General features: G+C 49.1%; 12 protein-coding genes across 12 annotated transcripts; 4 read left to right on the top strand and 8 right to left on the bottom strand.

Annotated features, from left to right (window-relative positions):
- Nucleotides 1–597: 597 nt before the first annotated feature.
- On the bottom strand, nucleotides 598–3175 carry COCVIDRAFT_94430 (hypothetical protein; the record flags this gene model as incomplete). Its single annotated transcript, XM_014702944.1, has 2 exons — nucleotides 598–2840; nucleotides 2890–3175. 2 exons carry the CDS (start codon nucleotides 3173–3175, stop codon nucleotides 598–600), a joined length of 2529 nt encoding a protein of 842 aa, XP_014558430.1.
- Nucleotides 3176–3969: 794 nt separating this feature from the next.
- Nucleotides 3970–4318, bottom strand: COCVIDRAFT_36187 (hypothetical protein; the record flags this gene model as incomplete). The annotated part of the gene is made up of 2 exons (XM_014702943.1): nucleotides 3970–4137; nucleotides 4247–4318. The coding sequence occupies 2 exons, from the start codon at nucleotides 4316–4318 to the stop codon at nucleotides 3970–3972; spliced, it is 240 nt and encodes a 79-aa protein (XP_014558429.1).
- A 935-nt stretch (nucleotides 4319–5253) lies between these two features.
- Nucleotides 5254–7770, bottom strand: COCVIDRAFT_14450 (hypothetical protein; the record flags this gene model as incomplete). The annotated part of the gene is made up of 1 exon (XM_014702885.1): nucleotides 5254–7770. One exon carries the CDS (start codon nucleotides 7768–7770, stop codon nucleotides 5254–5256), a length of 2517 nt encoding a protein of 838 aa, XP_014558371.1.
- Nucleotides 7771–8074: 304 nt separating this feature from the next.
- COCVIDRAFT_94311 (hypothetical protein) lies at nucleotides 8075–8775 on the top strand (the record flags this gene model as incomplete). The annotated part of the gene is made up of 2 exons (XM_014702942.1): nucleotides 8075–8117; nucleotides 8177–8775. The coding sequence occupies 2 exons, from the start codon at nucleotides 8075–8077 to the stop codon at nucleotides 8773–8775; spliced, it is 642 nt and encodes a 213-aa protein (XP_014558428.1).
- Nucleotides 8776–8905: 130 nt separating this feature from the next.
- COCVIDRAFT_14449 (hypothetical protein) lies at nucleotides 8906–11521 on the bottom strand (the record flags this gene model as incomplete). The annotated part of the gene is made up of 4 exons (XM_014702884.1): nucleotides 8906–9455; nucleotides 9517–10299; nucleotides 10346–10461; nucleotides 10511–11521. The coding sequence occupies 4 exons, from the start codon at nucleotides 11519–11521 to the stop codon at nucleotides 8906–8908; spliced, it is 2460 nt and encodes an 819-aa protein (XP_014558370.1).
- A 1119-nt stretch (nucleotides 11522–12640) lies between these two features.
- Nucleotides 12641–13483, bottom strand: COCVIDRAFT_25069 (hypothetical protein; the record flags this gene model as incomplete). The annotated part of the gene is made up of 3 exons (XM_014702903.1): nucleotides 12641–12918; nucleotides 12975–13322; nucleotides 13381–13483. 3 exons carry the CDS (start codon nucleotides 13481–13483, stop codon nucleotides 12641–12643), a joined length of 729 nt encoding a protein of 242 aa, XP_014558389.1.
- Nucleotides 13484–14382: 899 nt separating this feature from the next.
- On the top strand, nucleotides 14383–15889 carry COCVIDRAFT_94345 (hypothetical protein; the record flags this gene model as incomplete). Its single annotated transcript, XM_014702941.1, has 2 exons — nucleotides 14383–15052; nucleotides 15120–15889. 2 exons carry the CDS (start codon nucleotides 14383–14385, stop codon nucleotides 15887–15889), a joined length of 1440 nt encoding a protein of 479 aa, XP_014558427.1.
- Nucleotides 15890–16292: 403 nt separating this feature from the next.
- COCVIDRAFT_94580 (hypothetical protein) lies at nucleotides 16293–16547 on the bottom strand (the record flags this gene model as incomplete). Its single annotated transcript, XM_014702940.1, has 1 exon — nucleotides 16293–16547. A coding segment is annotated over one exon (255 nt), but the record flags the coding sequence as incomplete, so codon positions are not given.
- Nucleotides 16548–18314: 1767 nt separating this feature from the next.
- Nucleotides 18315–20177, top strand: COCVIDRAFT_94512 (hypothetical protein; the record flags this gene model as incomplete). The annotated part of the gene is made up of 2 exons (XM_014702939.1): nucleotides 18315–19596; nucleotides 19723–20177. The coding sequence occupies 2 exons, from the start codon at nucleotides 18315–18317 to the stop codon at nucleotides 20175–20177; spliced, it is 1737 nt and encodes a 578-aa protein (XP_014558425.1).
- Nucleotides 20178–20334: 157 nt separating this feature from the next.
- Nucleotides 20335–23295, bottom strand: COCVIDRAFT_36181 (hypothetical protein; the record flags this gene model as incomplete). Its single annotated transcript, XM_014702938.1, has 2 exons — nucleotides 20335–22722; nucleotides 22774–23295. 2 exons carry the CDS (start codon nucleotides 23293–23295, stop codon nucleotides 20335–20337), a joined length of 2910 nt encoding a protein of 969 aa, XP_014558424.1.
- Nucleotides 23296–23431: 136 nt separating this feature from the next.
- On the bottom strand, nucleotides 23432–23713 carry COCVIDRAFT_25066 (hypothetical protein; the record flags this gene model as incomplete). Its single annotated transcript, XM_014702902.1, has 3 exons — nucleotides 23432–23464; nucleotides 23520–23567; nucleotides 23618–23713. The coding sequence occupies 3 exons, from the start codon at nucleotides 23711–23713 to the stop codon at nucleotides 23432–23434; spliced, it is 177 nt and encodes a 58-aa protein (XP_014558388.1).
- A 461-nt stretch (nucleotides 23714–24174) lies between these two features.
- On the top strand, nucleotides 24175–25928 carry COCVIDRAFT_94401 (hypothetical protein; the record flags this gene model as incomplete). Its single annotated transcript, XM_014702937.1, has 8 exons — nucleotides 24175–24307; nucleotides 24358–24431; nucleotides 24476–24507; nucleotides 24560–24768; nucleotides 24815–25119; nucleotides 25164–25454; nucleotides 25510–25704; nucleotides 25758–25928. 8 exons carry the CDS (start codon nucleotides 24175–24177, stop codon nucleotides 25926–25928), a joined length of 1410 nt encoding a protein of 469 aa, XP_014558423.1.
- Between the last annotated feature and the right edge of the window lie 974 nt (nucleotides 25929–26902).

The raw sequence follows: 26902 nt of genomic DNA, 5'->3' as shown, positions 1-26902 counted from the left end.
GCGCAGAGCGCTCTTTCTTCTTCTTCTTCTTCTTCTTCTTCAACAAACTATCTTTCTTGTACCTGAAGTCTAAATAGCACACGCTCAGCAGAGCTTAGAGCATAGCATGGCGTTCCTTTTTGTTCCTATTTTTTTTGCTGTCATTTGAATAAAAAGATGTCAAGCGAGCAGGAGATAGGGTATTGGGAATAGTCATGCAGGTAGATCATTCCGGCATGAAGGGAATTCAAGGGTTATGTAGGGATAAGAAAGGATGACGAGGGATGTGAAGGGCAGAATACCTATGTAGATGGGGGAAGAAATGAAAACTCGTGTATGATAGAGCATTTTGGTCTTCTCAATATTTCACTAATATCTATCGTGATGCGCTCAGCAACTTACAAAAGCACTTCATACATACCATGTCTTCACTCACAGCAAAAAAGATACACAAAAAGCCTAAATAGACAAGAATCTTGCTTCAGGCCCCCAAGCCGAGCAACCATGCAATTCATTCATCTCATATGCTCTACCAAAAACATTTTGTCGAAAAAATAGAAAGATATTCGTTACATACAGTCAGTTTTAAACAACCGAAAAAAAGAATAAATCGCTCAACTAATGACTCTTCCTCTGCACATTAGCCAACGCACTGTTAAGCGCAGCCGTAACATCCACATGGAATAACGGCCTATTCAGTCCCTGCACCACCGCTACGCGTCCTCTGTGCCTTGTCCCCTGACCAACTTCATATGCCTTGCTGTCCTCAAGCTGCTTGTTAAAGCTTCCAGTCTCCGAGGTAGCAGAATCGGAGATATCTGCTGCTCTGGCTCCGTCACTACCGCCGCTGCCACCGTGCGCGGCTTCAACATCTTGAGTACGGATCTGGGATAATGTGCGTTGAGCAAGCAGGTTCTGGCGGGCTTCAGCCTGTGCGGCGGCAGAGTCCGAGCCGCCGATTTCTGCGACACTGAAGATGGGTTTCCAGCGGTGGGCGATGCCATTTTCGGGGAGGTCGGGAGTGTAGTAGCCGAAGCCTGCGGCGGCGAGGGAGCGCTTGGTCCAGCGGTTGTTGATGTTGCAGAAGTGCCAGTCGACTGTGTCGGGGGCGGCGTATTTGTCAAGCTGGTTGCGGACGTCGATTAGGTTTTGGATTGCAGTGAGGTCGACGTTGTTGACCGAAGAGAAGTCGAGGATGATGGCTTTGAGAGTCGGTCGGTTGTCCTCCACGGCAGTGTCCTTGCCGCGTCGTGGGCCAGGGTCGTTCCATGGACGATCACCCAGTGTGCCGTAGGTTGCCTGGTTGGTACGGCGGGTTTTGGCGAATATGGTGTCAGTGAGCTGATCGAGGTAATGGTTTGCATTAGGGTAGTTGAAGCCTTCGCTAAAACGGTAGATGAAAATACCCGGGTATGGGTCCTCTAGTTCGATGGTAGGGTTGGACCCATCCCTGTGGTCGATAGGAAGGAAAACTTCGCGGATGGAATGCTCTCCCTCAAGTGGCTTCTGTCTTGAGTTGGGTGATCTCTTGTCGTCATCCGTTGGGTCAAGAATATGGTCTCCAACGACGGAGTGAATCTTGGCTCGTCCCATGAAGCGTCCCCTGGCTTTGAATAGACGGAAGGCGAACATGCCAGCAGATACAGACACAGTGACATAGATACCATTTTCAATACTGGAGAAAATGGTAACTATCACGCCAATGAAGAAGATAAAAACTTCAAGTGGAGAGATTCTCCAGAACTGATACACTGTGTTCGGTGGCGTAATCAAGTCGAGTACAGCATGAATAATCACTGCTGCTAATGATGCGTTCGGGATGTACCAGAACATGGCAGGGAGTGCGTAAATGGCGAGCAACACTACCACAGCGGTAATTACACCTGCGAAAGGAGTGCGGACTCCAGCTTTGGACTTGATAGCAGTACGGGAGAAAGAACCGGTTGCAGGATAAGCTCCAAGAAAGGGACCTAGGCAGTTGGATACGCCTATTGCCACCAGCTCTTGGGAAGGGTTGATAACGTAGTTGTTCACTCTGCCAAAAGACTTGGCGATAGAGATGTGTTCAATGAGAAGCACAATAACTGTGGATGGTAGTTCTGTGGCAAAAGACTTGATGATCGGAATCGTAACCTTTGGTACGCGAGCGTGTTGGAAACCTCGGGGAACCGTTCCTAGTGTGGAAACAATGGGCTTGGTTCCGTTAGCCCTGTGCGACCGGTTTGCCAGATAGCTGAACAGAATGTACAGCAGAATGACAAACACAGTGCGAAGCGTGTTCAAAAAGAAGAACACCCTAGCTTTTGCTGGGAAACGTTTTGCAAGCTGGCCACAGGCGAATCGGATAGCATACAAGAGGAAGAGACATGTAAGACCGAAAGCTGCATTGAGATCAGTGCGTCCAAGATGCTTCAGAGAGTTGATAATGACTTTGTATGTGGCCTCCCTCGTAGAGAAGCCTTTGATTCCCATCATGGTCGGGAACTGTCCAGCAGCAATGCTGATGGCAGAACCAGTCATGAAGGCTGAGATTGCAGGTAGAGAAATGAGGTCGACAATCCAGCCTAGCCTTATGAGACCGAGAAAGAGGACAATTGAGCCGGCAATAATGGCCAATGCAGATGCGATCATGTCTCGTGAGATATCTTGGCCAGCCAGTTTCTTTTCTGCCGATAGCACAACACCGCCCGTCACTGTAGAAAGGACAGCGACAGGCCCGATGGTAATGTCCTTGGAGGTAGCGAAGAACCAGTAGATGAGCACGCCCATGAAGGAGGAATACAGTCCGAACTCGACGGGGAGCTCAGCGAGCTTTGCGTAGGCCATGCCCTGAGGCACGACAACTGCACCAACGGTGATGCCTAGAACATGTAAGCATTGCGACGGTAAGGATCTTGTGTATTGACATACCAGCAACAAGATCCCCGATTAACCATTGCATATTGTAGTGAGTTATCCAATGAACAAAAGGGAATAAGCTGTACACGTATTCACCGAATTCCCGAGCGCTGGGAACAACCTCCTGAAGCCATTCCCGCGCTGTTGGCTCTTCCTCAACATAGATGTCGGCAGAGTCGACAGTAAACACACTCTCGCCTCGTGTGACACGGTCCGAGCCGGTCTCGTTCCGGTAATGGAGATCGATACCCAAGACCTTTGCCAGGCCTTGGCCAACTTTGTTGGCTGTTGAAGCCATCGTTGATTGGACGTTACTCCAACTTGAACGTGGATTGGTGTACCGGGTCAGCCTTGGAATGCCAAGTGCTTGAGGTCCAGTACCAGGGAGTTGGACAAGACCAAGAAGGGTTCAAACAGGTGCGACAAGAATATGTCGAAGGCTAGTCGGAAGCTTGTCTCTTTAAGACGGCGGGGGGAGGTCGAAAATGTGGGATGGTAATGATTTGGTGCTGATCCTAAATGCCGCAGCTGAAGCGAAGCTTCTCAAGGGCTGCTTGCAAACGTAGATGGCGTCCGAAGATGGTGGGTGTGAGTAGGACCGAGGCTGTGACAGCGTCTCGATATTACTCTAGTTGCTGTGCTGATTGCGTGATCGCTTTGACCACCAAACAAGCTATCCAAATATGTAAATAGTGGTGGAGCTTGTCGAATTACGCGACCGGCAAATACTCAGTCTACGGGATGCAAGGGCAATGAGGGCACTCCGAGGACCGGAAGTACATGAGGCTGGGAGAGTAATATCTTTACGCAAAATCCGCGTGGGTAAAAGTTTGAGACAAGTGACAGCATGGCTGAACATGCCGACCATGTGGCCACAGATTGTAAGCAACAGTGACGCCTTTCGCCGCATTTCCGGCTTCAAAATGGGTCCAGGTCCGCAAGGGTGTGCGGGCGTGACGGCAGGGATGGTGGGTGAAGGATGTGATAGTTGGACCTGGCTCGCACTAGTACCCAATAAAAGCGGATAGGGCCCGTATTGCGTGCTCGGAAGCAGAGATGTCGACTTCAGCGTGGAACCGTTGCCAAAGAACCTTATTTGCATAGTACACGGTGTACTAGAGCTTGTGCGCCATGGCAAGCTGAAAATTTCAAAGCATCGACTACCGTGTCTCCAAGCCGTCTGCTTTTCCGCGGATGTAGTATGAGGTTTGCTCCACGGCAAGCTGCGCAGGGCTGCTGGACTCTATGGAGCAGATTGGACTTGATAATGACGCAAAAAGTAGCCCGAAATCGTTAGGATGGTGATCCCCATCTTGAGCGTGCTCTTTGCCCAGCATGGCGTTCATGTTGTTGCGATATTCCAGCTGACGTCACATCGTGTGCGAAGTCGGTACCACGGCATCGTTGAGACGGCGCTTGAAGTCCCAACGGGAACTTGCATCCATTCCAGGGCAAAAGCTGTCAGGAACAATATGCACTATTATGGTAGACTGGGGCCATGTCTAGTGTGGACAAAGAGTGCGTAAGTTTGTGGGTTCAATTAAGGTTTCTTCGGAGGATTGGAATGAATGGCAGCCGCCCGTGGGGGACTTTGCTTGTGACTTGAGCGCACGGACTCAGTTGAATGTGGGGGTGCCTTTTTTCAGGGCAGAGAGACACATGGGATGCATGCTGCTAATTTCCAGACAAATATGTGCCAACACAATGGCATTTTGATCCTTCATGTGCATTTCACTGTTGGTGTATTGAGTATGCATGCCTCGGCTGAGAATCACATGGCTTCTTCCTCTGGCCCAGAGTTCCAAAACAACGACTAAAGACATGCCCAAGTCTACGCAGGTGGAGTACATGTTCTCTTCACACCCACTATATCTCTTCTTTTTAAGAAACCACGAGAGAATCAGGGCATGGCAATCTCAAACAAGTCCATAGCCATGGACTCCGCGTCATTGGGGCGAACAGATCTGCAAGCGGGCAATCTCTGCTCTAATTATGGGGCCTTTCCGCTGCCTAGCTCATGATGCCTGGAAGAAGATGGATGTCTTTCCACCTTCCCCACAGAAACCTCGGAGGGAAATCGCCGGAACCGCTGATTCCTTCATGTTACGCATATAGTTTTAGCGGGGCAGCATAACACGTATGCTATGCTCGCTAGAACTTTGCTTCATGTAGACGAACTTGATGAGACCGCCTTTGACCACTACTACATGTAAACAGGGCATCACGTGATATCATTTGGACATCGGAACTCAGCAACAGAACAAGGAATGTAGCCTTTTATTTGGCAATAAAAATAATACAGGCAAATACTCCGTACGTGGAGCACGGTTCCATACGCCATCCATAGTTTTTTCCCTATATGAGCCTAACTCAAACCTAACCCCTCTTCCTCGCCTTCTTCTCCCTCTCATACGCATTCTTCTCTCTCCCCTCCTCACCCTGAATCTCCGCCACAAGCCTCCTGTACTTAGTCTCATACGCCCGATCCTTCTCCTTCTTCTCCTTGAGACTCTCTCTCGCAATGAAGTTGGCATCCTTGCGCAACTCGCGCATCGCACCTTTCCTCTCGCGCTTGTATTCCTTCTGCAACTTCTTGGCGTCTGAGCGCTCCTTGTCAGGGTCGTAGTGGCGGTTGGGATCGAAGGATTCTTCGAATTTGGGAATGTTGGATTTGATGGGGAGAGGTCGGTGGTTGTGGAGGAGGAGAGGACGGCGTTTAGAACGTGCGAGGGAGATACGGGCTTGTAGGTTTTGCAGGGTGGAGGTTTGCTTGGCTGACTTGAGGGGGCCAAGGAGGGGTGTGAAGACTTCGACGAATGAGGCTGAGGTGCTCCAGAGTTCGGCGGCTGTAATGATGTTCTTGCTGTGTGCCGTGAGAAGCGCTGCTGTAGCGTGCTCTGAGGCCAGACAGAGACCAGTGTAGCGGATGAACTCAGGAATGTATCGCTTTGATAGCCTTTGGTAGTGGAGACATTGTGCGCCGATAAAAGCGCCAGTAGCAACGTCTTTGGTCGAGGCTGGCGAGGTAAGACCCATCCAGCGTGCCATCAGGGTTATGGCAGGCGTAACGACTTGATGGAAGTGATCAGAGGTAGGAAAGATGGATCCTATCGCTGATAGGACAGCGAGATCTCCAGGCGTGGGATCATTCGAGATCTGCAATTGCTTCAAGTGTTGTCGAAACTTGGTCGCAATCTGAACAGGGTATGAGCGCGACATGGAATGGACATGTCGAATGATGGACTCGATGACTGCCAATGGAGCGGCTAGAGTCTCGTTCGCGAGGTACGAGACATGGTCAATGAGTGCGCAAGCAAAATCAGCAAGTTTGTTCTTATTGTCCGCATGAAGACCGGCATGGTAAAGCGCGCGTATCCTTTGGATCACAGTCGAAGTGTCGTTATGGGCAACTCCCTTGAAGACCTTCAACAACTCTTCGTGTGACCGAGGGCATGCATACGTAAATGCCAGCTTCGATGAAGGCTCGGTACTCAGAGTAAGCACGCCGTTGACAGCCTTTGGTTGCTCCTTGCGCTCTGGCATGACGTCCTTGAGGAAATCAGCGTCTTCGTCGTCCATGGCCATGGTGTCGTCGATAGCGGAGCCAGCATCAGACTCTTCGTCGGAAATGTCAGCCTCGGAATCGGTAGCGACGAGATCATCGTCCATGATGAAGTCATCCTCGTCTTCCACACCCTCTGGTCGGAGCTGACCCGGAACTTTTAACCCAAATTCGGCAGCGTCGTCCAGAAGGCTATCCTCATCCTCATCCTCATCCTCCTCGGGCTCATCGGCGCCATTCTTGCGTGGCTCCTCGTCATCGCTGATCGCTTCTCCACGCATTCTCTTCATGCGCTTTTGCTCGAGCTCCTTCAGTCGGTCAGCCTCCTCCTTGGCCTTTTCCTCCTCTGTCTTTGTCCGCTCTGTCGGCTTTGCACGCTGATCCTGCAGCAATTGGCGCACTCTGGTATCGTACTCCCTATCCTTGTCCTGTTGTGTAGTTCCAGCAAGTAGTGCCGCACGATCGGCGTTCATTCCAAAGTCGTTAAGCTGCGAACCTTTGGGTGCTTCAGGTTCCGGCTTCTTGTTGATGTGTCCTCGCAGCGCAGTCAGAACATCGTTGAGATCCTTGTCGAGCTCATCTCTCAGTTCATCGTCGTCCTCCTTTTGTGCCTGACGTTCGTACTTGTGCTGCTTCGACTTGGCTATGACCTCCTTCATGACCTCCTGCTTGCTCTTCTTCCTCTCCGGCTGCTCCTCTGCAGGGACATCGCCTTCAGCCTCACCATCCACATCATCTCTTCGCCTCTTCTTTTTCAGGAAACCATCCTCGTCGTCGCTTGACCCAGCGATACTAGCTGCGTCATAGTCTTCCTCACCAATCTCGTCATCAAAACGTAGCGACTGCCCGCCGTGCGTAAGCTCGACCTCGTCAGCGTCGTCTTCGAGATCAAACACATTGCCGCTCCTCTTGCGCTGCTGCTCCCGCTCAAAGCGCGCCATCATTTTGTCATCCAGACTCATTGTCGGGTCATCTTCTCCTATCCGCCTGTCGAGAATGCCTCCAACCTTATTCTTGCGATGCATCTCCGGCAACAGCGACTTCCTGCGGGCCTCCTCGCCCTGGCTCTTAGTGACGCCAGGCCTGCCGAGAACCTTTTTGGGCGCATTTTCCGCCTGCGCAGAGACATACTCATGCTTATGTGGGCGCGCAAGGTGCTTGAACTCGAATGGATTGAAAGATTCGCGGATCGATGCGAGTGCAGAGGCTCTTCGCTGGTGGTGTTCGGCGTTTTTGGACTGCGACTTCTTCTGTTTCTTCGACTTTTGCGGACCGGTGATGCCCTGTTCGCGCAGCGAGCTTTTCAGCCGCTTCAATTGGGAAGGCGGCATTTTCCCGGTGTTAATATCTCGAGACTGGCAAATCCCCGTTCAGGTGGTGGCTGTGGGCGCTGCAAAAGAGGCAGAGGTCGCAGGCGACACGAGATGGGCGGTAGCATGAAATTATTTCAGCGGGCCAAAAGTTCGACATGGGTCCTCGCCTTAGCGCGACTTGTCTCCCCCACACCCACGTCCGCCCGCCGCACCACTCCCGACATCATCGCTCGCGCGCGTGGAACTACACCGGAAAACTGCGCCGTTATGTCTCCAACACTCCACCCTATATACCCCAAATCATGAAAAAACCTCCATAGCAATGGCACCCAACATACCCGACCACTGGCTCTGGCTCGGCCTAGGTACACCCTCCTCGTCCCTCCATCACGCATCCCCCCCCCAAACTAACCCAATGCCCCAGGCGTCTTCACCTTCATAGCCGTCCAACAAGTCTCCCACGGCTTGCAAAACATGCGCACCCTAACCGCGATCCACAACCCCCAGAATGTACCTTCGCAACGCCGCACCATACCCTCGAGCCCGCGCTCACCCACACACCAGGAGGACGCAATCAAGACGTCTTCGTTGTTGACCCTCGCCACAAGCCACAACAATGATATTCGTGCTTCGGCCACCAAGATCCTCTGCACGCGTTTCTATGCGTCTAAGACAGCAAAGGACCTGCTGATCAAGGACTTGTATAGTAAGGACCAGGAGGTGGTGCATCGTGCACAGTTGGCATTCAACTTGCTGTGCGACATGGGCGTGTGGAGGGACTCGTCACTTGCACCGCGCATACCGAGGGGCGGGTGGCGCTTGATGGAGAGTCGGGCGCAGGTTGGTGGGGTAGGCAGCTCTGAGCGGGATGTTCGCCGGAGGAGGAGGGAGGCGGTGGTGATTAGTGATGGCGAAGGCACCATTGCGAGTCGAGGCGTCTTCGCGAGGGATCATGAGGGCGAGGACGATCAGGATGATGTTGACTCGCCGGGGCTGCATTTGAACTTTATACCGGCTTTCTGAACGGGACTCATGTCCCTTTGTTGCAAAAGAGGGAAGACAAGCAATGGCAGACTATGATACCTTGGATATTCAAGCAAGATGTGCATTTTACCATCATCATCATTCCATACTGCATCTTCAACAGCCACATCTACCGTGCATCTTCACTCCGTCCAAACCCCCTAAATCCAACATCCCTCCTGAAAAACTTGCCAATATTCTTCAGGTTGCTCTCCAGGTTCGCCCCGCCATCAGTCCCACCACTACCACTCTGCTGCTGCCCAGGCGCAGGGCTGCCAAACCGATCCACCCCGTCTCTCGCAGCATTGACAAGCATATTCCCGAGCCCTGCTGCATCGAACCGACCTCCACTGAGACTCGGTGTACCCATGACGCTTCCCGCTCCACTGCCAACACCCGTGTTGTTCTGAACCAGCAAGGGTGTAAGGAAGGGCGAGTTCTGCACTAGATTTGCATGGTTAGGCGATGCACGGAACGCAGCAAAGAGATCCAAGAGTTGGGTTTGCTCGGCTTTGCGGATCCCCTTGAGCTCCAGCACTTTGCGGAAATTGGTGTCGGATTTGTCGGCAATGTGGATGAGGTATGCTTGTACCAGGGCTTCGGGTGGTGAGGGGCGGACTTGCAGCGTCTTGAGCAGAGGGTCAATCTTTGCTGTTGATTGGTTGACACGTTTGATAAAGCTGGATTCATGTGTTAGGGGTCTGTTGTAGTGCCAAGTAATAGGACTGTTGAAGAACATACCTTGCTGGTGGCGCCATACCTGGCTCATCGTTGAGCGTGGGAATCTCTGTGAGCCCCTGCTTCAAGACGTATGAATCAAGCAGCATCTGCTCTGCCCCTACTTCAGAAATTGGCTTGCATTGCACAATGTTGGCAATGTATGCAGATGCCATTAAGTCCACCAGGTTGTCACTGAACGCTCGCGCATACTGTTGCTTGTGAAGGTATTTGAGAATCTCACCAGATCTCTCCTTGACATTGCGGAGCAGCTCGGCAACATATGTGCTCTGGTCGCCAACGCTCTCAAGTTTTGCCCAGGGCGTATTGCGCATTTCACGCCAGCTGGGCTCACATGCAATCTCAACCTTTCGGACCAGCATGCGTACCGTCGCGCTGGCAATGCCCATGAAAGCATCAGCTTGGCTCTGTAGATCGACCTTTTCTCGAAACTCCTCATCTATCCGGCCTTTTATCTTCTCTTCTAGTTGGTTACAAGTAGCGTAGCAGTAGTCTGCAGTGTTGAGGATAAGAACAGCATCTTCAATAGACGGTCCCTGGGCACCCGACTTCTCACTGAGGAAGTAGTAGAGTACCTGTTGCCCATACTGGTCCAGGTATTTGGCAAAAGTGACAGACAGCTCTTGAAGCCTTGTTCCAGTCGAGAGTTTGGCACACTGTGCCAGAGTCATGCGGTAGAAATTGAACAACTCGGTCGATGACGGTATAACTGCTTGAGGCGAGAACTCCTCCTCTGAATTTCGCAAAGGCTGTTGCCGATACTTGGGTATCAAGGCTGCTAATTGTCTAAATTGTTAGAAAGATGTTTTTCAACAATTCGTACGGCACATACTTGTCTTGAGACTCTACCCAGAGGCTCATGTAAGGCTCAAAAGCCTCAGAGATGGCTTGGCTGAAGCCATGTGGTCGTTCTTCCTTGGAAGCCATGGTGTCCACGGAAGAGCGAGACTGTGCAATATCAGTATACATGACTCGACTTTGTACCCGCCAGACAAACCTCGTTGGAGAACCGCCGTTCCAGGCCTTGTTCAAAATCAAGTGTTTCCTGTAGACATGAAAGAAGGAGTGTGACGTCCAGACTTTGACCGTCACCTCTTCGCACAGATTTTTGCAGTATAGACTTGAAATCTTCACGGGTCCCTTCACAAAACGAATTGGCCAGCATCTCGTTTACGCGCCAATAGGCTGGGAAGATTGAGGCATGCTCAACATCATAAGTCTTCATCATTCGGTTGAACCAACTGTATCGCCGTCCGATATTGTCCAAGGAGCCAGCTTCATCATTGCCACGGAAGACCTGCCGGTACTCGCGAAGCTGCGTATTGCAGTACCAATTTATAAGCCGTGTCCGCGCATGCTCGCCAAGCGCATCGATGACGAGGCAAGCTTCTGCTAGCATGGCCTTTCGCTGGGCCGTTTCCCCTTTGGCGAATGTAACCTCAAAGTCTTCGCAGACCTGCTCCAGCAACTCGCCCTGCACATCCGCCACATTGCGACTGAGGGTAGCAATCTGGTCTATTGAACGATAGCTCTTGAAGTGGGCCACGAGTTGTAGAACCGCCTGCAGCAGCTGGGCGCACTCTCTATACTGCCGCGACTTGCTCAGACTGCGCAGTTGTTCGTATGCCGTCGTCAACATCTGCAGCCGCTTCAAGGCCGTCATGGAGAGGGTCAAGTTCTTCTTTGTGCTATCCAAGCGCTTTATGTCCGCAGTCATCTCGGTGATGGTCTGCTCCGTCTGCATGGCCCGCTCCCTGACGCTCTCGATCCTCTTGAAGAGGTCGGCCAGCTCAGCCTTTGCCGACTGTATGCGCTGCACACTGTCTGCATCTGAGCTGGACTGTGACGCGATGACGGCTGCGATATCCTCGTCGAGATCATCTTGGTAGCTGCGAAGGGCCTCGGACGTGGCCGAGACGGAGGCGAGCGTGGCGGGGTGGGAGAAGATGGCGTTGAGATGGTCGATGGGATCGTATTCAGCTGCATTGAGCGTCAGCGCCGAATCCATGATTCCGGACACTACAGGCTGGCGTGCGTACTAGATTCCAGAGAAGGAGAAAGGCCAGGCATATGGTTCGGTCGGAGTCCGCATCAATGCCCCCTCGCGATATGCTGTTGCACACGTTGCGCCAGTGAGTGTACGTGCGGTGGAAAGAGGGTAAGACAAAAACCAGCTTCTGTTATTTCTTTTTTTACTATGCCTTTGCTTATCGTTCTTCGCTACGCATTGAACGGGACGCGTGCATTGTAGCAGTCGAAATGTTATTGGGCGATTGCGGAAGGTGGTGTAGCTGCACAAGCCACTACGTACATCCGTGCTTCCACGCATCCTCAATTCAGGGTCTCAAGCCTCACCTTAGTCGCGAGCCCCTCGACAATTCATCCTTTTCGCCAGCGAAACAACCATCCAATGCCACACATTGTGCGCGAATCCGTAGGTTTTTGAACATGAAAAGGCAACCAAATTGGATTCAAAAATAAACAAAGATGTCCCCTGATGTACAGTCGTATTCCGGGTCAGGACTATAGAGGTCCATAGAAGTGGAGACGACAGGGTCCAATTGGAAGATGGACTCAGACACAACAGACCTTTCAACAAATTACATGCCCGAAAGATAGTGTGCAAGATCCGCTTGAAAGCTGGGCTGCTCTCGCGGTTCCTTGCCCACCGCCGCAGCTCTTCCGTTGTCTCGGACTGCTTTTGTGATTGAATGTATCGCACGTTTAGAAAGCATGATTTTGACTAAAATTGTTTGGAATTTGCGTTGAAGGAATAGATCAATGAGAGAAGGATAGAGATGTGTTTAGGGACTCGAAATGCGTAGATCCCTGCTGTAAGCTCAACTTTGGTGGCTGGGCCTGAATGATGACGATAATTAATCAGACCGTACAGGCGCCTATCTATGTCTAACGATCGTGAGAGCTCTGGGTATAGATGATGCGAGAAAAGGTATGCTCTATTATAACAGAGTCGATGCTTTGAGATATCTAAGAGCGCTTTTATAGAACGTATACTATAGATAGATAGAATATATAATTTCTTACTTAGTATACGTTCTATAAAAGCGCTCTTAGATATCTTGGCCCCTAACTACTACTGCATATCGGTGTTGACTCTGGTGTAGCACTACCCACATATCAAAGCCTCATCAATCTCATTCTTGGGTGGATTTCGAATCATTACAGACATGAATTCTGTTCCTATAAGTCCATAGTCTGCAAGAGTGAACTTGACCGCATCGATAGTCTCGAACCCATAGTTCTTGCAAAGTCGCTGGCCTTGTGCAGATGCTTGCAAGAACACAGGAAGCCGCAGCTCTTCCGATTTTGCGATTCCCCATTGCAAAAGAAGGCTAGCGGCACCTCGTCGTCTGTGTTTGCTGGAAGTGGCGAGAAGAGCTAGGACTGTTGCGGTTAGGATATGAGCATTTTAACGATGTAAGGGTGGCAGCTCAACTCACGTATATGGGGGTGCTTCCCTAGCTCTCCGTTTCGACTGCCAAAGTATTGGTGTGCAGCTTCTCGCAGACGGCCATACTGGTCCAATTGCTTTAACGCTTCGTCTATCGGCTGCTTCAGAGCCTCAAGGTCAGGCCGGCCATACTCGTAGATTTCCCACTTTGCGTAGGCGATGATTTCACCATCGGCCTCCTTGTCAATAACTTTCAAGTGATGCACGTTTGATTTATTGGCTATATCGTTCTTGATGGAAGATATTTGGTCCCCCTGGTAGCCTGGGAATGGGGGAGGACGACCAATGAGTAGCGATCCCAATGTTTCGGTACAAAAGACTACACAGGACGGGACATCTGCATGTTGTACTGGATGGACTGATAGAGAAAATATGTTACAAACTGGGTTGCTTACAAACGAGAGCAAGACGGCGCAAGTTGGCAATCACATTTTCAGAGGGTAGGACGGTGAGTACACATGTGCCGAAAACCGTGGACTTGAGGGGCGAGGCGGCCATCGTATTCTGTGCTCGCGTTGCCGCAGTCTTCTCTGTCTAGGAATACTACATCGAATTATGCATTGAAAGAAAAGGCTTTACTTGAAAAATGTCATCTGTAGATCTCACACAGTATCATCTTCGCATTTGTTCATCGTAGCAGTACGTGCTAAGATCTAGAGGAGAGACTTGAAAGGAGGACGGTTTACGTACTACCTTAGCGGTGCGTACATGGTCTAACCACCCACCTGTACCAATCACCCACCCGCCTACGTCCATGTTTTCACAGCCGCCTCAACGGCTTCAGCCGGAAGAGCAAAATTGAGTTGGGCGGCCTATACGAATTAGTACTTGGGCTTTTACGTGTCATACTAGACTATTCTGTCGTGTGCCGCGCAAACACCGTGCCCTCTGCATGCAATTTGTGCTGATGCGTCCACATGCAGACATTCCCATGTACAGCATATTGTTGGGGCTGTGTGATGTTCTATAACCATCCAATGGAAGGACTGTGGCGAATAGGGCGTACGACCAATAAGTTGCTATTGAATATTCAGTAGGCAAGACTGTGCAGACTATGTTAGAGAAGAGCGACTTAATCACCGCTTTTATGGCTAAGACCAGTGTTTCTAACAATGCCAAAATCCACATTTTGGAGTACCATTAGCTAAATAAGACTCCCATAGCGAGTACGACGTGACCATGATCCCACCCGAGGCTGACCACCAAACGCCCGAATGAGCCTCGACCTGCATACCATTCCAGATGTAGTAACACAACGCCAATTTCCGCCCCCTCCGCTGCGCCAAGCTTCCTTCACTACTTGAGTGCCTGGACAACTGCCGTGTTTCCATTTCAGCATCGTTTATATATGCCATCCCCAAAAGTTTCAACGATACCATGCGTCACTTTCTGCAACAATGTCTAAACCAATGAGCATCCTGTCTTTTCTTCTCTTCAGTATCCCTAGCGGTTTAGCAATAAATGAGAAATCAAGACCAATTGAAATAACCAAAGATGTTGTCATCATTGGAGGAGGTGCATCAGGCACCTACGCCGCAGTCCGTCTCCGCGAAGACCTCGGGAAAAGCGTCATCGTCATTGAGCCCAGACCTAATCTAGGCGGCCACACAAGTACATATCTCATCCCAGAAACAAACACCACTGTCGATTACGGCGTGCAGTCGTATCTTCCCTATGGTCCTGCATCTTCGTTCTTCGCCCGCTTCAACATTACGACCGAAGTCTTTTCTCCAGAGCGACTGACTTCACTGAACGTCGACGTCGAAACAGGAAAAACGCTCCTGGATTACCGTGCGCCAAGTTTGAATGCTACAAATGAAGCATTAAGCCGCTGGCTCACCATTACCCAGAAATACCAACAGTACCTGGAGCCAGGATATTGGAATTTCCCACGTCCCGGCGATATCCCCGATGATTTCCTAATCCCCTTTGAGCAGTTTGCAAAGAGGGAGGGAATTGAAGCGGCAGTGCCGCGCATAACTGCGATTTCAGGTGTGGGATACGGGGGTGTGAGGGATCTCTTAACATTGACTGTGTTCCAAGCATTCGGGGCATCACTTACACAAGGTAAGTCAAGACAACTACTGTCACCAGACATTCAAGAACTCGCACTAACTCTGGAACTCATGATTAGATTTCCTGCAATCCAAGCTCTTCCGCCCAACAAACAGCAACAACGCCCTCCTCTACACCCGCGCCCTCTCCCTCCTAAAGTCCGACATCCTCCTCTCCAGCACCGTACAATCCACCAAACGCACAAAAAACAGCATCCAGCTCACCGTCATCCACGCAAACGGTACTTCCTACCTGATAACTACCAAGAAGATCCTCTTTACCGCACCCCCAACCCTCACCAACTTACTCCCCTTCAACCCCGACAAGCGCCAAAAAACCCTCTTCACCCCCTGGACCCCCAGCGCAGAATTCGTAGCTATAATCCACGCACCCTGCCTCCCTGCCAAAACCTCGATCTCCTTCCTGCCCCACGCCGTAGTACCAACCAGCTACCTGTCACTAAAAGACTACCCTTACACTCTCCGCCTCGACGCTACTGGCCCTGTGGGTACAAATCTCTTCCGCGTCGTCTTCGGCGCAAACTACACGCTTTCTACGCCTGCATTCCAGCAGCTCGTGCGGGACCGCGTGCAGGACGTCATCCGCGCTGACTCGGTAAACACCACAGCAACAGCGAACTGTGAAATAACGTTCCGAGCGAGTTCAGATCACTCGCGCCCGTGGTGGCCGCAGGATGCAGCCAAGATACAAAGTGGATTTGTGAGCAAAGTGAATAGCTTGCAGGGGTATAAGGGAATGTGGTTTGCGGGGTATGCGTGGGGAGCGCCGTATAGCTCGACTGTTTGGGCGGTTGTTGATACGGTTTTGGAGAGGATGGTTGGGGTGTAAGCGGGGGAGGAAGGGAAGAAGAAAGAAAGGAAGGAGTAGATATGTAATCGAAATGTGAATATTGGTATTTGAAGATGAATCACATGAGCTTCGCGCATTGCGTTGACGTGCCATTACTTTGGGAATTGTCGTTTGAAAGGTGGCTCACTCATATTGTGTAGTGGACAAATCAAGAACGAAGGGCATGTTAGTAATGGACGTGCAAGAGAAAAGCCTCAGTAGCGCCTCAGAAGTCTTTCTTGCGCCGCTACTGAGTTCGTCATTATCTTCTCAATGTATGAAATGTAGTTGTGGCGGTGGCTATGTTTAGCGATGCCAGTAAGCATGTCTGTGCCAAGCGTCTTCGACTGTCAGGTGGGTTTGGCCTCTTCAGCCTTCTGCGCATATCATCAACATTTTCCGTCTATTGTATTAGAAGATAAACTCTCCATTCAATCGACCTTTGAAAGCCACACAGTAAGATGTTAACCCAGTCGACTTTGCTCAACCATAGATTCTTATCAGAGAGTGCCCTGACCTCCGCCGAATCACAGCCTGATGACTTGGACATGATAAGATTTCTGGCAGTTGTGGAAGCACTCAACATCGAAATACTGCCCATCACATGGCAAGCTGCACGACAACCGATTGGTTGGGGCGCAACAAGCCAGGTCACTGAGGCTCAGGCTACTGTCCAAACTAGCTTTGCGTTCAAACGTGCCTCTGAGAAGCAGAAAGAGTTCGGTTTGCCGAAAGTTCTGAAAGCAATGTTAAACGAAATTGTCGTTCTGTCACATCCCTCTGTTCGGATGCACCCGGGTGTTGTTGAACTTCAAGGCATATGCTGGGATGTCCAATCTGTACATGATGTTTGGCCGGTCATAGTATTTCAAAAGTCGCATTTTGGCAACCTCTATGATTTCGCCGCTATGCCAGTCGGGAGAGCGCTCTCGATAGCTCAGCGCCTGAATCTTTGTATTGATATAGGCTCTGCCGTTATCAGTATGCATGCGAACAGTAAGTGACGAAAGCAACATTCCTCCATTTAACTTACTGAGATCTTGATATATATTGTACACGGAGATTTGAAACCTGAAAATGTTCTTATATTTCAAGACGAGAAAGATGGTTACTGTGCAAAGGTCTCAGATTTCGGTTATTCCACCAGGTTTTTGAACCCCGATGATGTCTGCTCAATGCCCAGATCACAGCCCTGGGACGCACCTGAACATCACTTCAACATGTTCACTATTACAAATGCGCGAAAGATGGACATATTCTCGTTTGGTCTGCTTTGCTGCTGGATCCTTTTCGAAAAGTATCTTGCTCGGGTGGCCCCACTACCAGCAAGCCTAGAATGGGCCGAAGATGTGCTTGCTTCAAAAGAAAGCTTAGATTGCAGCAAGGAGTCCATAAGCGAGTTGAAACGACTCAAAATGATCCTAAATTTCGCTGAACAGCTCTTGGCTACAGATGATGATCTGGAGGCTGAACCTAAGGAAGCAATGCTGAGATTTCTCCGGGCAGGTCTAATATATGAGAAAGATTTGCGGAGCCACAACCTTCATGCATCTTTTCACTATTTTGTCCCTAGGTAAGATACCCCACAAAATAATTGGGTCACTATGCTGAGAAAGATACAGTGAGCTTTCCTCCCCCGCTAAGATAAACGACCCTACCTCATTCATCTCTTCCGCAAGCCTTGACGTAAGCCCTGTTATTACCACATCACTTCCAGCACTAATCGATAGTACAGATAACGCAAATCCTAGGAACCCTGTATGCTTCTGATTATCGTGTGCGAAAGTATCTCCGACGTACTTTGGAGGACCTGATCAATGATCGGACTCGTGACGAGATGGATTCAGAGCAGCAAAACCTCGCCTTCCAGCTTGCCATTTGCACCAAAATTGGATTTGGAGCTCCCAAAAATGACGCTGAGGCACTTCGGCTTCTTTCTCAGTGTCAAAAAACGTCAGAAGACCTTGAAAGAGCTCTGAAGAAACTCAATGTCGTAGACGGTCCTCGAACAGCCGACAACCTGACAACGTGGCATATACTACGCAATGCCTATCATGTCAAGCTCATCAATCTAGCTGAACAATACACACAAGTGAATGAGATTCGTGTGGCAGTGGAGGAGTTCAGCAAAGAACTATCTGATATCGAAAACACTTTAGGGAGAAACAATGGTTTGTGGGCTTTCCACGCGCACACAATGGCTTTGTTTCACGATAAGTTAGGCCATTGGAATAGCAAGAGACAGATCTTGCAACAGATACTCGAGATCGATGAGACCGATGAGATGGATGTTCCTCTTATCATAAACCTTGCGCAAACGTATAGGCAGCTAGGTCGTTATGCTGTAGCAGAAACCCTGCAAGATGAGGCAATAGCGGAACTGTTAGAGCAAGAGAAGGAAGACGGCTTGGATCTGTACGACTGCATGGCTGACTTGGCGATGACTTACAAGGAACAAGGACGATTCGAAGAGGCCGTGGACTTACTGTCTAGAGCCATACCTGGATTTAAGAGGCTACTGGGGTCAGAAAACCCAAGTACTCTGTCGAAAGTGTCCAACCTGGGAACCATTTATCAAGCCCAATACCGCTGGGAAGAAGCAGCTGCTCTTTTCATCGAAGTCAAAGATACCTGCCACTCTATCCTCGGAGAACGCCATCCTTTTTCGCTCACGAGTACTAATAACCTCGCCAATGTATACAGTGCGCAGGGCCGTTGGGAGGAAGCTGAGATTATGCTTGACAAAACCCTCAGCATCGCAGCAGACGCTCTGGGACCACAAAATCCCATCACAATCAGAACTCAACGTGCCCTCGCCAATTTGTATTCAAAGAAGGGTCAGTTTACACGTGCTGCAAAGGCGTTCGAAAACACGCTAAGCGGTTCAGAAGAGGAGTTTGGTGATGATTACCCAGAGACCATTGAGGCTCGCAAATATCTAGGAGATATGTATCACCGATTGGGCTTATACGAAAAGGCAGAGACACTACATTCCAATGCCTTGAAAACGCTTGAGTTAGTAAGAGGGATAGATCATCCCTCTACGATAAGTGCAGCCAACTCTCTGGCTTCGACCTATAAAGAACAAGGTAGATTGAGAGATGCCGAGCAGATTCAGCAAAAGACCATTCAACGGTGCGATAGTACTTTTGGCCCTCTGCACTACATGACTCTGCATGTCCAGCTCGACCTCGCAGCGATTTTCATGGACCAGGAACGTTTCGAAGAGGCCGAAAAATTGATTGAACGTATCGTACTGCACGAAGCGCAACTGCACGACCGAGATCAAAGTCTTCGAGTAGATGCACTCGCTAAACTTGTTACTATTTATCGATGCCAACATAAATTTGAAGAAGCTGAAAAGCTGGGAATTGAGGTCATCAAAACCAGAGCGGCTCTCCAAGGTGACGAGCATCCGTTGGTCCTTGAAAGTAAGAACAACCTTGGCAGCGTCCTTATGGAGATGGGAAAGTTGAGCAATGCCACCAACCTCTTCACTAATGTGATAAATGCAAAGGAAGCGCAAGGTATCCGAGATCCAGTATATTTGACGAGCAAATATTGTCTCATCGCCACATATGCAGCAGCAGAAAAGTGGGTTGATGCTGTGGAATTAGGAATTGAGGTTCTCGAAATGGCAGAAAGAGCATTAGGAACAGGCCATCCGGCATGGATCAGAGCCGCAGACCATGTCCTCTTTGCGTATGGTAATCTGAAAGACGTATCAGGCTTTGAAAATCTTAAAGGACAAGTTGTCGAAGCAAAGAAGGCAACATGGAAGGAGATCAGCCTTGACCAGATCCATGTGTTCGACACCATCTCATCGGTCCTAGCTGAGCAAGAGAGATGGTCAGATGCGCAAGAGATTGAAGAGCAAAAACTGGACATGTTGCGCGAGTTGCAAGGCGAAGACCACTCCAATACCATAGCATGCATTACTCTGCTGGCATGGATCTGCGAAGAGAATGGCCAATGGACGAAGGCGGAAAAACTCAAGCTTGAAGTCATCGACAAGAACAGATCTATACTAGGACCTGATCATGAAGACACTGTGCGATATATGGAAGATACAGTAACTTTCTATACGAGACTTGGAGACCTCGAGAAGGCTGAAAAACTTACTCTTGAAGTCATGGAGATCCGACAGCGAGCTTTGGGAAATATTCATCCTGAAACTATACGCACAATGGATTTTCTAGCAAATATTATGGCCGCCCGTGGCAAGCATACCGAGGCACAGGGTATGAAAGAGGCGTGTCACTTGTTGAAACTAGAAAGTCCCTCATAGAATATATGTTTCTTCTTTTGTTCACCGTCTCAGTCTGAAATTTGATGAAATCACTCATTGGCTATAACATCCACTGCGAGACTGGGCAATATTGAAGGAATCAGGGAGTACTTTCATCTATCCGATGGAGTAAATGAGGTTAACGTACTTCAAGAAATTAAATCTCATATTCGGACAACCTCTCCAACGGCTTGACGACCTTGTCGAGAAACAAGCCAAAGATGCCATTGTCGGCCTCCCTCCCGCTTCCCGTCTGCCCTCTACAGCCCAGAGATCCATCAAGGCAAGCACGAACACAATTCCGATAGACCCCACCAACGGTTGTACTCAATCTAGGCACATATTTCTCGAGTAACGCTTGCCGGAACCCTTCGGGGCTCAGCGTTCGATACTCCCTTCGCTGCGCCAATTTCTGAAGTGGGATCCAGCAACCAACTTCCAGCAGCACTAGACCTAGACTGTAAATGTCATATTCTAGCGAAAACCTGCCTTCTTCCCGATAATCAGGGTGTTCATACTGACGGTAGCTTGACTCGTCCGCCGGCCCATCGGTCGCCCAGTTCGAGCCATCCGGCCGGCTCTTCTGAAAGCCGACTATGTATGGCTGCCGCCAGACACTACTATCGCGAAACATCTTTCTCGACTTACAGGCAAATACAACGTTTTTCGAATTGAATGTTTCATGCAAGCATCCAACTGTGTACAGCTCTTCAAAGAACGCCGCAAGCGAATGGGCGAGCAGGTATCTGCCTTGCAGCGGGGCCTGACATTCCGCTCCTCCATCGCGGTCCGAGCCTAACAGCAGCAGTTGCTGTAAAGTAACGGGAGGCTCGAATGCGTTTTCGGAGGTTGTTACAGGGAGTTGATAGAGAAATCCATATCCTGGCCGCCGTCCCATTTCTCCGATTTCTTCTACGAAACCAAGACATTTGAGTACCCGCAATTTGGCGGGTTTAGACAAGTTGAAACTCTCGGCTCGGAGCTCCATGATCAGAAGCCGCTGGTGCTCCGGTATGGCGTCTGACCGATTTGTATAATACATCCACTCGATGAGTACTGGTTGATCCCTACGGAATCTGCCATACGTATGGCCATTCAATAACTCAACATGGTGCAGATCTTCTCGCTTTAGTAAGAGGTTTGCAGTGCCAGAATCTGGAGTTTTGAGCAGTTGCAATCGGGTTGCACGGATCCCGGCCATTAGACCGACATCAGTAAAGTCCTCGCGTCGATGTTCACGCATCAACATGTCGATATCATTCAACCGTCCAATGTCATCCTCTTGCATAGAAGAGAGCCAAAGCTCTTGTATCCTTTTAGTTTCCCTCTTTGGAAGAAACGTCCAAAGTTTCTGGACTATTTGTTGGACCCTTTCTGGTACAGATCCACCCAGGTCGACTCGTGTTTCACTTGCATTAACTTGCTGACCAATGTCCTTTTGATGGCCCAGCTCATTGTGAATCGTCTCAAACAGAGCTCTTAGTTCATCGCGAAAGGAACGGTAAGTTTCCTCTTGAGAGAAAATTGATGAGTTCGCATCTTTTTCGGAGGATAAGAACCGAGCAATCACATGCAACCTTTCCTTTTCAAATCGCATCGCCATATGGAGCCCCGCTTGATCCAGGTCGTGCTCTGCAGCGGTCAAGTATGCTTCCATCTCTGAACAGAGTGCGGAAGCAAGCGCTTGGAGGCTGATGATATCGAATTCGCTGCGGACGTCTTTGATGGAACATCTAGGTCCTGCCACTGGCTGTAGAGCTCGGAATGCAACTTGTAACATCTTCTTGGTTATCATGGACGAAGTAGCCCCCATCTCCTCGAGCCATCGTTGGACAGATTCTTTCAACCCGCCATCCGACGTAAAGAAATACGTGGTTGTATATCGCGGGCGGAACTCGCTTTCCCGTAAAGTACGAAAATGCCGTACTCCTTGATGACCCCGTTCCATGTAGCTAACCACTTCTGCAATGAGACAGCCGAATGCCCAGACATCGATAGAGCGGCCTACAGATTGATGGGCAAAGGTTGAAGCATCCATGGTCTCGGGGGCGAGGTAATCTCCAGTCCCCATCTTCCAGGGCGTCTGAGAGTTTTCAAGTTCTGGTTTGATTTCCCCAAGGCCAAAGTCAGCGAGAATGAAGGAGTCGTTGGTGATTAGGATATTCGAAGGCCGGAAGTCATGGTGGTACCCTAGACCGGTGAAATGTACCCCGTTACGAGCGACATCTAGACTTATATTGTGAAGTTGCTCCAGGGCTGAGGCAAGACCCCGAAGCGCGATCGGGAACATGAAGTCCCATTGGAAGTCCTTGAACCGGGACTCTAGATCTAGGAACTTGGCCAGGTCCATCGCGAAAGGCGGAAACAGAAAGTTGTGCTCTTGATTGTGCGTGTAGGAGCCTAACAAAGGAATGATGTTGGGATGTTTCAACTGATGGAGTAATCGAAGGGATCTCATCTCTTTCTGGAAACTCTGATCGTACTGTTCCTGTGTTTGTTTCCTTCGATGCATAATTCGTTTCCTAATCACGGATACAGTATCTCCCTATGCTTCATTGTCAGTGCATGTGACATTACAGCAAAAATACGCACTCACCTTGCTGTGGAGCAACTCTTGGAGGTTTGTTGGAATTTGTACCCTCGTAACTTCTCCGAATCCACCCTGTGCAATTTTCTCTGCTTCATCAACGAATGGAAAGATGGCATTGGCTTCATGGATGTAGCGATGATAATCGCACATATCCTTTTTGAAAACATATGGAAGAAACTGCCATTGGACCTCGCGAGCAAAAGAAAGCCCAAATCTAGGCACGATCTGCTGGGCTCTAGTCTTGGATATAGGAAGCTGTGTGTCTAGGCAATCGTGCTCGCGAAACTTGACAATACTATCCGGTCGTCTCATCCAAACAAGAATAGCAAAGACGACGATGCCTTCTTGGTGAACTTTGTTTGCAAGACCAATTCGTTCGTGGGGATCACAATCAATTTCTTGGATCGCGAGTTCAACCCTTTCGAGATTAAAGATGCTTCGTATCTTCTCTGCGCAGATAAAGTAGGTCCCAGAAAGTGATCTGGACCGGTTCCTTTCAATCTCCTGATACAATGTCTCAAGATACATCTTAAAAAGTGAGATTATATCTCCAGAAGTGGATACTAGCTGAGTTTCTCAATTTAGGGGACGGCGTCATCATATGCGACGCGATAGGAGTACAATAAGTGGCCTAGGATTGCGTTTGCAGACGATTTTCAATGCTTTATTCTCTGTCCTGAACAGAATCTTTCTCGTCCTGGCGATTTGAAGATCAGAAGAGCGCTAAGAGAAAGTGAGAACGTTCTACTGACCTCGTATAGCGCTCGTGGGGCCGTTATCTCGACGTAACCACCGGAAATCTTACTTGGTCAGCCATGCGATGTTGATATGGTGATATGGAGAGGATTACCTTGACCGAATACCGACCTGGAAACAGTCTTTGAAGCAGAAGGTCGAGTTTGTCCAACAAGACATACGTCTCTTCTAGTGTAGTGGTGACTGCCATTATGTTACGATACGCGTCCAAAGCGCCAAAGATAAAAGAAATAGTGGGTGCGAGACAAAAGACGCACTAAATGAAGAGGCTTTCTCACCGGAAATCCCAAGTAAATGCGACATTGCTCAAGCGAGTTGCGTGTCGGTCAGCCATTGGACAGCCGAACTGGTCGGGCGTCCTCTTCATGTGTCCTGCAACAGCCTCTTTTATGGTGGGCTGTGAGCCAATTGTTTTCAATGCAAGTCTGCCTTGCTTAACCCACCTTGCCACAGGCCCCGCGCTCTTAAGGTTCCTCAAGAAAAGGCAACGAAAATATGCTAGATAGAACGAGTAGAGCGTTTTCAGTCTACACAGCCTCCTATAGGGACTTGTACATATAAAATCATGCTCTCAGATCATCTCTATGACCAGTGTGTAACCTCAACTTCCGTGTTGTCAGACATCAAGGCGACATCACTTCCAGCCTAACCATGGGGTGCGACGTTGATTATCAGATCTGTAGTCGAGATATACAGAGGCACTCGTCAAGTTTATTCGTTGATAAAGAAGCCGACTGTACAGCTGAGGTATGGAACCTTGGTTTCAGCTCGCTGGAATCACGGCGTACGTTACATTGGCATTACTATGGGCACTCGGCACTCACGCATGACAAGGCAACAGCCGAGGCACAACAAAGCCAATTATCTCCCTCGTTCGTAACCTGCAGGATTTGGAAAACCAATGGAAAGTAAGTAGCTATGAATTGTAACGAAACTAAATTAATGTTGATAGTGCTTGGATGACTCTTCTACCATTACTATGATGTAAGAATAGCAATGCCTTGCCCTATAATGGATAGGACTGATTACCATGAAGAGTTATTCGTCGGAAGAATTCTTGGAGTAGAATGAAGATACTCCCTGAAATGTTCAACTATATCATTGCCTCGGTTGGCACGCCACCACAGTTCCTGAAAATTGTACTAGGCCTTGGTCAACGGACATCGTCCGGGTATGAATCCTTCACGACGTTTTATCGAAGCTTCATGACACCAGCGGGCCCTGAACCAAACGTGGTAGCAAATGGTATTGCCCCATCAAGCACGCTCTAGGTAATGCGCTAATGTACAAGAAGGGTTTGACATTTCTTACAATATCCGGTATTTTGAGCCACATGGGCGGCAACTTAAGGACCCTTATTCATGCCGCCAGTCTGGAATCCATCACAAGTTTTATTTTCAAGGCGGTCGCTCCACCTGGATCATTATACAGCCTCCTCAACTGTTCAATGAAGACCTCCAGCAAACAGATTCCCAGGACAAGTCTCATCCCTTAGCCCTTCACGTTCGGCTGATCAAATCGGCGACGTATTACTTCAAGGAGTATCTCAGCTTTAAAGCTTCTCAACTTGGTTCAATGGCAAGTTTGAAGACCTTTGTACCGCAACCGCTTACCTGAATCTGACCAAAAATACTGTGTAGGACGCTAAACTCAGCATTTCCAAACCTTATGCTGAATTCGACACAGATTTTTCCACGAGCCAAGCTCTGCACCAGTTGAAGAAACAACTTCTTCTAGCTCTTGAAGTAGTAGATGGCGTCTCTCGCATTACTCAGAAGCTTTTGATTCACCTGTCCGACCCGAGGACATTTTCGAATGTCCTTAGTCAGATCAACATGAAGCATGACCTTGGCCAGATCAGCAGTGACATGGAGGGTCATAAAGCTACGATACGACACTTGCTGCAAGTAGTAGAAAGCATCGGAGCCTTAGTAAGGAATTCCGGCCACTCGATTCAAAGACCGGCTGTACTAACGCTACTATCAGAATCGCGACATTCTAGCTCTTAGAAATCAAGAGCTTCTAGTAAAAAACAGCCATGTTCTTTCGCAGCTTGCACAGACTAGTGCTAGTGAAAGCAAAACTATAACAGATATGACGAATAGGACTCAGCAGGATTCGCGAGTCATGCGGATTGCAACTGTGATAGCGATGGTGTATCTGCCCGCGAACCTCGTCCTAGTATGTAATCCTTTGAGATTTTCTATATTTTACTAATCACATGGTTCCGACAGTCTTTTTTCAGTACCTCTTTGGTCGAGCTTCGCACGACAACTCAAGCAGAGAGCACCAGTGCGAGGATTATGGTCTTTGACCAGGTATGGGTGGCAGTTGTCAGTAGCTTTCTACTCGTCATTTTCAATATTGCTGCACTTGTAGTATGGAACCGACTAGGTCCAAGGTAGATTGTCTAATGTATGTGACATATACGTAACCCGCTTGGTCATGTGTAAATTCCTAAGGTTAATCAACAAAAGAAGTTAAGGGGCAGTCTTGGTAAGAAATGATTACTATCTCTAGACATGGTCATAGGTTGGTGTTTAGTTGTGTGCGAAATGGTTGTCAAAAGGACTATAAGGACGAGGTACTATGTAGGTAGCTGACGCTAGCACCTGATTCGCGGAACCGGGTTCTCGTTTCTGGAAATAGGAAACATTTCAGCGTAATAAGAGATAGCAGAGCGTGCAAGAGAACTAATCCTTAATGTCCAATGACCGTATGTAGTAGAACACGGTTTTGAAATTTAGTATATTGGCAGCCAAAAAGTGGATGTAGATATGAGTTCGATATCCAGGGTTCACGTGATACTATCGATATCACGTGCGTCACAGTTAGCTCCTAACTTTCGTAGTTAGTACTTAGGTGTATTGCTACTCTAACCATTTTGCTGCCGACGTTTTATGTATATAACGAGACCTTGCTACAGTGATAATATTTCATACTAAGCATAGGTTGTTTTGGCGATTTTTGCTTGCTTGACCTCTATTTCCGGTTGTAGCAGTTGACCAGAGGTTCGGTGTTTTTTAACTCGCTATCGCTATCTTCTCGGAATAAGGTTTTCTGTTGGATGCACCCGCATAATGACTGGATGCAGCCAGTCCTTGTATATGCTCCAGTCCGATGTGAATGCTATACACTGGCGAAGAACAAGTACATCGGGAAGCATGCACGGCAGCGATGCAGACAGGGTAGATATGTTATCTGTGGTAATGTGCAGGGCCCAGAAGGAATTTTCATACGTTGATTACTGAAGAGGGAAACGCACGACAGATGACATATGTGTGCTGCTGTGGGATTGGTGATTACTATGGTAGGGAGTGGCAAAGCGGGTAGGGTTTTCGGCTTGTGATTGCTCGCTGACGGTTGGGCTTGCCTAAGC

This window comes from Bipolaris victoriae (genome assembly GCF_000527765.1).
Source record: "Bipolaris victoriae FI3 unplaced genomic scaffold scaffold_26, whole genome shotgun sequence".
NCBI lineage: Eukaryota > Fungi > Ascomycota > Dothideomycetes > Pleosporales > Pleosporaceae > Bipolaris > Bipolaris victoriae.
This window is presented reverse-complemented; position numbering and strand designations above follow the sequence as displayed.